This window comes from Chrysochloris asiatica, unplaced genomic scaffold (assembly GCF_000296735.1).
Source record: "Chrysochloris asiatica unplaced genomic scaffold, ChrAsi1.0 scaffold00314, whole genome shotgun sequence".
NCBI lineage: Eukaryota > Metazoa > Chordata > Mammalia > Afrosoricida > Chrysochloridae > Chrysochloris > Chrysochloris asiatica.
The window spans coordinates 985,134-992,985 of NW_006408832.1; the positions used below are offsets into that span (position 1 = coordinate 985,134).

The 7,852-nt window shown below is 56.8% G+C and overlaps 2 protein-coding genes across 3 annotated transcripts in view; both read left to right on the plus strand.

Moving 5' to 3' along the window:
- The window catches only part of PPP1R7 (protein phosphatase 1, regulatory subunit 7), a 30,635-nt gene extending 27,827 nt beyond the window's left edge, over nucleotides 1–2,808 (plus strand). The window contains exon 9 of one of the 2 annotated variants that reach the window (XM_006875206.1): nucleotides 2,514–2,808. In XM_006875206.1, the coding sequence (XP_006875268.1) occupies nucleotides 2,514–2,690 (177 nt within the window). In that variant the 3' untranslated portion in view covers nucleotides 2,691–2,808. The remainder of the gene's footprint in view (nucleotides 1–2,513) is intronic. The other variant, XM_006875205.1, reaches the window with a different exon arrangement.
- A 2,193-nt stretch (nucleotides 2,809–5,001) lies between these two features.
- Nucleotides 5,002–7,852, plus strand: part of ANO7 (anoctamin 7) — a 26,829-nt gene continuing 23,978 nt past the window's right edge. Inside the window, exons 1-3 of the mRNA XM_006875232.1 lie at nucleotides 5,002–5,105; nucleotides 5,995–6,115; nucleotides 6,377–6,434. Coding sequence (XP_006875294.1) covers nucleotides 5,002–5,105; nucleotides 5,995–6,115; nucleotides 6,377–6,434 — 283 coding nt within the window. The remainder of the gene's footprint in view (nucleotides 5,106–5,994; nucleotides 6,116–6,376; nucleotides 6,435–7,852) is intronic.

Below are 7,852 nucleotides of genomic sequence, written 5' to 3' on the forward strand. Positions count from 1 at the left end.
TAGTTAGCAGCAGCGGTAGTAACTTGGACCACTCGATCCTTGAAGTTCTTTTTTCCTTCCGTCTCCAGGACATCCCACTCTTGGCCCTTCCATCTTTGTAGGCCTTCCTTTTTGTTTCTCTTTTTTTTGTTGTTTCTTTTCATTTTCCACCTGTACAAGGCTGGAGTGCCCTGCAATTTGGTTCTCAAGTGTCTTCTCTCTCCCTCATGACCACCCCCAGCCAGTCAGATGCCGTTAAATACCCACGCGTCTTCTTGGCCCCCAAGTTTATTCCCAGCCACAGTGCCTTTCCCAGAACAGGGCTGTTGTATGTCTCAGAGGCCCTGGCTAACACAGATGGTTAAGCATGCCACTACTAACTCAAAAAGCTGGAGGTTCAAGTCTGCCCAGAGGGACACTAGAAGAATGCCTGGTGATGGACATCTGGAAGGTCACAGCCACGGGACACATACTGGGCCACCGTGAGTCAGAATTGGTGCTACCACGCCCATCCCTGGGTTCGTGTGTTCTCCCTTCCACCTCTGGTCTCCACTTTGATGAATGGCAGCTCCAGCCCTTCAGGTCTGCAGTCCAGAGACCCTGGCATCTCCCACATTGGTTTCCATAGTGGGTCCCTTCAGAGCGTAGCCAGACTCCACCCTCTTCTCAGCCCTGCCACTGCCAGCCTGGGCCAAGCCACCCTCACGCCCTCCCTGGACCACCACAGTAGCCTGCCAGCTGCCCTCCAAGCCCCCATGGTCAGCACCCACCTGTAAGGCGCCCTGCAGGGCCCCAGCACACAGAGCAGAGCCTGGCTCACAGGGGTGTCTCAAGTGTTCGCTCACTAAAGCCATTTAGACGCGTTCAGAGCCAAACTGGAGGCACGTCACAGAATTCCATAGGGACGGCCATTGTCTGAGCACAGTGGCATGCGGGCCACTCTGTCAAGGACATCTCCTCCGTGTCATTGCTGCCAAGTGTCCATCAGCTGCCCCTCTAGTGAGCCGTTCCATGAAGGGTGGCTTCTACCCTAAGTCTCTGCCTTGTGAAATCCGTCACCCACCTTCTGCCCATGGTGAACTCCAGAGAGTCCTTGTCCACAGAAAAGGGAGTTGTCGTGTCCGTGTGGCTCCTAGAGACGGCTGTGATGCTGCTGGGCCCCCGGCTTTCTGCTGGCCCCTCTTCCAACGTTCTGCCTTCCCGGACCCCTGGGGGGATTGCTCAGGTTCCTGCCCTGGTGGCGCCCTACTCTGTGGTATTGGCGTCACTGACCTGGCCATGCACTGCCATCAGCTAGTGCTAGGTTGTGGCCAGCACACCCCTGCCCGGGCGACGCTGACACTCTCCCCGTGGGCCACGCCCCTCCCCCTTGTGCCTTTCACATGGAGGTCTCCTCAGAACTGGGTTTCTTGGCGGGTGTCACTTTTCCCTCGGTCCCCGTCTTTGGAAACTCAGTGTACCTACCTTCCTGCCTGGAGCACATCTGCAGGCCCACGTGATCACTGGGCAGGTGTGTGCTGAGCCCAGGTGGAGGGTCTGGAAGGGTGAGACTTCCTGCTGAGGACAAGTGCCTTCCCTCCAGGTGGTTGCGGTAGGCACATCACAGCATCGACACATGACGACATGGACTGTGTTCAGATTGGTTGCCGGTTTGAAAACATTTCCCGCCAGGGTTACGCACTTCGGGGAAGTGAAGGCTGACAGCGTATTTACACAGTAAAATCAGGAATTGGAAGTATGATTTTCTGATCAGCAGTCTGCAAAGTGGGGAAGTTAGGGGCAGGCTCACAGGTGGGCTCTTATGGATGGCATGGGTGGGCTGCTGAGTTAATCAGATCATTGCCGAGTACAAGTGGACTTTAAAAAGTCCATGGGAAATTCCACTGTCTTTTAATTCCATTGTCACACAAGCTTTGGAAGTCCCCTCGAATGTGACTGATGGGGGTCTACAGGGTGGTCCCAAGACAGTGTTGAGACACTCCTTAAAACGGCTTCGTAGGCGGCGCACTTCCTGAGTTGTTTGTCTGGGAGATTGCCAACACCTGTCAGAGAATCCCGTCCGCAGCATTGGTCTCCTTCAGGTGTAGATCTGTGTGAAGGGTCAGTGCTTACTGGTAAGTAAGCAGGGGTTTAAATGGAGCCGAGACTCTGGCGTTCTCACGTGGGGAGTATTCGGAAGGTGCCTCTGGCGCCCCCACCAGCAGGCCCCCCACAACAGAACACAACACAGAAGGGTCCGTTGCAGTACTGAGTGTTCCATCTCAGCAGGTTTGCACAGAGCTGGCCAACCCAGCTGTGAGATGAGGGGTGTCTTGTCAGGCTCCCTTTGTCCTGCCTCTGCCAACCTCACTCCGGGTCAGTGGGCCCTGGGCAGGTACAGGGGTCAGGACGTTCCTGGGAGGACTGAAGGCCAGGTCTTCTGTGTGTCTTCATGACCTTGCTCCCAGATGGGGGCTCTGTGGGGCTGAGCTTCAGCTCGGCTGGGCGCGGCGACTGCTGTAGCGAGCCTGCTGTGTGTCCGTGTGTCCTCCCAGATGAACGACAACCTCATCGAGAGCTGGAGTGACCTAGATGAACTGCAGAGTGCCCGGGGCCTGGAGACCGTGTACCTGGAGCGGAACCCTCTGCAAAAGGACCCCCAGTACCGACGGAAGATCATGCTGGCCCTCCCCACCGTGCGGCAGATTGACGCTACGTTCGTCAGGTTCTGACCCCTGCTCCGCACCGCCCCCTCCCCACGATGGAGCTTCCCAGCCACGGTTTTTAATCTTCCTCTTGCTCCTGAGATGGTCACTCTGCCAACAGTCACAGCCCAATGACAGTAAAGGCGCCGAGCGGTGACTCACCTGCCTGATGCCCGACACCCGCTCTATTAAACGTTGTCACATGGTGCGCGGCCCCTGGTCAGTGTCGGACGGTTATTGTGGCCACAAGGGAGGCCGCGGCCCTGCCTGTGTCGTGTGAAATGGTGGGTCTGAGAGTGTGTGGGGATGTCCACCGCTGCCCAGCAGTCCTCAGAAGCCATCCCAGCATCAGGACCCATGTCCTCCGAGAGCTTATTAAACCTGTAGACCAGTTGGAGCCAAGTTTGAGAAAAAAATTATATATATTAAAAATAAAGAAATAAGCGAGAACTTGGGTATGAGATGCCCAGCCTTCTGTGCTGTGACACTTCAGATGTTTCTCAGGTGTGACCGTGTGCCCTCAGAGAAAGCAGTGTCCTCACCTGTGAGTGGGAACCTGAGCCTGGGGGTGACAGTTCTAGCTCAGAGCTGCTCTGTGACATGCCCACGGCAGCCCAGTAACTTGGGGTCAGGACATGTCCTCACCTCAGAGAGTTCTGCTGGCCAGGGCATAAGAGTGTCCAAGGGGATGGTTTGAAATGGATAGGAAAAGAGAAGTTACAGTTTTGTTACAAGCGAATAGGATACGACGTTGGGTTGCTCCCCAGCCTGCAGATACCTTGATCTTTACCCGTGAGGCCCACGTCACACTTCCCACAAAACTGTGAGGGAGGAACCGTGTATGGTCAAGGAGGCCCTGTACAGACCAGCTCCAGGACCCGCTGTGGACTCCAGCACCATCCCCAGCCCCTCCCACCATGCATGCAGCTCAGCGCTCCCCTCAGTAGGTGATTTACAGGACAGCTGCCCAGAGCCTCAGCAGACCTTGGAAGGCACCAGGGGCAGTCTGGGGGGGGCTGGACAGGTGTCACCAGCAGGTCATGTGGGTTCCAGAGACCCAAGAAAGGAGTTGCAGCCCTGCTCTCTGCAGGGCAGAGGTCCTGGAGGGGGGCAGGGCTGACTCAGTTCTCGGTTCTGGGGTGTCTCCTAGGAGCCCGTTCTGGATTCCTGCCCTGCAGAGGTTCATGCCCCACCTGCTCCACCCCCGCCCCCAGCACTCCAATCCCTGGACCCTCCACAGCCCAGGTGGGCAGTGACCTCCCACAAGGTCCCATCAAGAAAGGCCTGATCCCTCAGAGTCCAGCCTTTGATGAAGGACCCTCCAGGGGCCCCAGCCCTGCCCCAGGGCCAATGGAGAGAGAGGTGTACCTTCCAAAGGGAGGCACACAGCAGGGGCTGGAGCCGGCCAGGCCCCTCAGTCTGGGGACAGCTTCTGTTTTTTACTTCATACGGTTCTTTATGGGTAGCTACAATTTCAAGTTGCGTTACTTTTGTGGTTTAAAAAGGAACAGGACCCACTCCGCATGGCACTGGTGTCTGCCACGCCCACGTGACTTGGGTCTAACTTTTCCTACCTGTGGGTGTGACATTTCAAGATGCATTTGCTGTGAGTGAAAACACCACAGACAGAAACCCCATCCAAATACTGCAGCCGAAGCCAAGGAGGTCTTTTTGTCACCTCACACTCGGGGCTAGGAGGGGGCTCCTTCTCAGAGACAGGGTCGCACTTGCACTCCAGTAGCCTCTGTGCCGGACGGCAAGGTGCGTTTGAACTGCAAGGTTGGCTGGTGGGTCTAGCTCACCAGCCGCTCCTTGGAAACCCTAGACGGGGTCACTGTGAGTCAGAACCAACTCGACCATGGCACTTAACAACAAAAGCCTCATGGTTGCAAGAGGGCTGCTGCAGAGCCAACCATCAAGTCCACATCCCGGGTGGCAGGATGAAGGAAGGGTGCCCCTGCTGACTGAACCCGCCCCCTTCTTCAGGAAAGCAGTTCTCATTGGTCTCTGGCGGAGGCATGTGCCTCCGTAAAGGAGTCTGCAGATCTGCCTGGCTGGTGTCAATGACACGCTGACAGTCCACACAGCTCCCAGGTGATAGCAGTACTGAAATCACTAAACAAATGAGTCCCCGCCTCGCCAGCCGGCTGTTAACTAGCTGCCTGCAACATTTGTATGGTGCCCGTGGGAGGGGTAGGGAAATAGGCTGTGGAGACTGGGCCCCACACCCCCTGCTCAAACAAAGGCAGGTCCTATTCCAGGATCCCACAGACCTCACCCCTACTGCCTGTACCAGCCATTTGCTGGGGGAGGTGACAGGGTGGGGGCCGTGGGCTCCATGCATTCTCTGCCCTCGGCTGGCCGGACTTTGCTGCCGGACCACACAGGGACTGCGAGGTTGGCCATGACCTCTGAGGCCGATTCTGGAAGGCACGGTGCCAGGTGAGAACCCCGTCTACACTTTCTGGGCTCTAGGGCAGCGGGGAGCAGGCTCTGGACCCAAAAACCTTGAGCTGCGGTGGTAGGTGTGGGCTGCTCCAATGACCCTACTGTCTAGGACCGGCTCTGAGCCCTGGGGGGTGGGGGGGAAGCAGTGGGGCCTCAGTTTCCCCAGCTCCCAGTGAATCAGGACAGCTCCGGGCCTTTGGGTGGGCCCTTCTGCAGGTCTCTGGTAGCCTCTGGGGGTGCTCAGCCAGGCAGGGCTACATCCCACTCAGAGCCCTGGAGGACCCCCAGTCCACACTGAAGACCATCGGATACTACACTCTGCCTCTGTGCTTAAGGCTCTGCTCCTTGGACCTCAGTTTACCTGACATAAGGGCAGGACTGGACATGCTGTCCACATCTGTCCACATCTGTCCACCTCTGTCCTCTGATGGCACCCCTTTGGCCACCGCAGTTCTGCATGCCTTTTGTCCACCCTTGGCTGCACTTTGCTGCCCATTACCTGGAATGGACCACCATCCTCACAGACAAACAGAAAAACTCCCAGGGCCAGCATGGCTAGTGCAGCCCAAGTCAGGGTGTCCCAGACATGCCTCCTCCCTCACCACCCTGCCCAGGGGCCTGGCATTAGTTCCTCAGACAAGCGCCTGCGAGCTACCATCCGCTACCCTTGGGGCAACTCTGCCCATCAGGCGAGGCATCAGGGCTCTGGGCTCCAACCCCCACACCACGGAAGGCTGAAAAGTAGGCAGCCCCAAGAAGCAGACAGATGGGCAGACAGACCTCTTTTCTGGCCTGGCCCCAGAGACAGTGGGAGGGGTAGTGGGGTCCAGGGTCCGGGCTCACATCCCTCTGCCCTCCGGCTACCCTGGTCCTGCTGGAACAGAAGTGGGATGCTGCGGCGCTGGACCCGGGAGGAGGACAGCGCAGTCCTGATTGATGTGGCCCCAACAGCGGAGAGGGCAGGCCCTTATGGGAGCACAGCCTTGCATGCAGCCGTGTCTGAGGTGAGATGGCAGTGCGCAGGCCAGCGGGCGAGGTTCCCGGAGGCCCAGAAGGTGGGCATGCCTCTCAATGGAAGTCTCCGCCCAGTCTGGGCACTCCAAGGCCCCAAAAAGCCCTCAGGAAGACTGAAGTGACCTGGCCCCCCAAACCTGGAACACCCCCCCCTGCCCACCTGCCAAGCTTTCTTCTGTGATCCTGGGTGGTAGTCATTGGCGGGGGGAGTGGTCCCCAAGGTCAGCGGCCAACATCTCCTTCCCTTCCAGATGGGTGGACCCCAGACAGCCGCCTACAGGGCAGGGAGCCCAGCCAAGCCCAAGATTGGTGAGTCCCTCCTTCACCTATCAGCCACACCCATGTTGGTCCTGGGGGTGGGGACAGACAACAGGTGCAAGTACCTCATTAGCCAGGCTGCCTCGGGGATGGCAGTGGGAATGGAGGGTCCTGTGCTGATGCTCTGGCCTCCTCACACCTCTCAGCCCCCAAATCTCCCCCAGTCCAGGCCCCACCCCTCTCCTGCCTCTTAGCAGAATCAGCACTAATCTCCACCCTGCAGCTGAGGGATCCCTGTTAGGGCAGATGGCAGACCCCTCCACCCTCTCCTCAGAACGCTCAGCAGCTCCTCCATTCTGCAAGACCAAAGCCTTCACTGTGGGCTACAAAGCAGTCATAGTCCTGCCCCCTACCCAGCCCCTTAGACTTCCCCACCACAAGACCACCCACCCCTTTGTCCACATCCTGCTGGCTCCTGCTGCCCCCAGATGTCCAGACACCTCCTGCCACAGGCCCTCTGCCCAGCCTCACCCTCCGCCTGGGGCTCCCTGCCCACTGCACTGCTTCATTTGACCTGTGTCTACACCGTGTGAGAATACAAGCTCCCTGAGAATGGATAGATGAACCTCTGAACAATGAATGAGTAGAGGCACTCTGCAGGGATAGACGGCATCCGCTAAGCAAATCATGGCCTGCACCTTCAGGTGATTAGCACATCTGCAGGCCAGTCCCCACAGCAATGGGCAGGCAGTCCGATCACTGCAGCAGGCTACGCAGCTTCTAGAAGGTTCCTGGAAGCATTTCCTGCTCTCTCTGACAGTTTCCCCAAGTTTCTCCCCCTCTCTTCCAGCAGTTCGACAGTTTAGGAACAATCCCAAATCCCCCCTTTTTTTTTGAGAGTTGTTGGAGATCACTCACTCTGATCATCTGGGACTGAGATCTTGACACTGACCCCCACAGCACTTCCGCCCACCACAAGCTCCTTTCTGCTCTGTTTGGGAGTTCTTCCCTACTCTCCTATTGGGATTTGTTTTGTTAAATTGTTGTTGGTACTGATCTTGAGTTTGTGGTTTGTAGTTTGATGCTTAAAAACAAAAATTCCATAAGTCAATTCCAACTCATAGTGACCTGTCTTATAAGGTTTCCTGTTGTACTTCTGTTAAACATTTTACGAAATTCAGGAAAATACCTTCTATTGGTAGAGTTGAATAAGAGGGATCCCCAAGAGCCACAAGAGGTTCTATATACATGTCGTTACGTGCCGCTGAGTCCATACCAACCCATAGCGACCCTGTGCAGACCAGAACGTAACACTGCCGGGTCCTAGGCCAGCCAACCTCACAACCTTTGCTATGCCTGAGCCCATCGCTGCCACTATTTTGTCAATCCATCTTGCTGGGGGTCTTCCTCTTTTTCTCTGACCCTCTACCTTACCAAACATGATACCTTCTCCAGCAACTGGTCCCTCC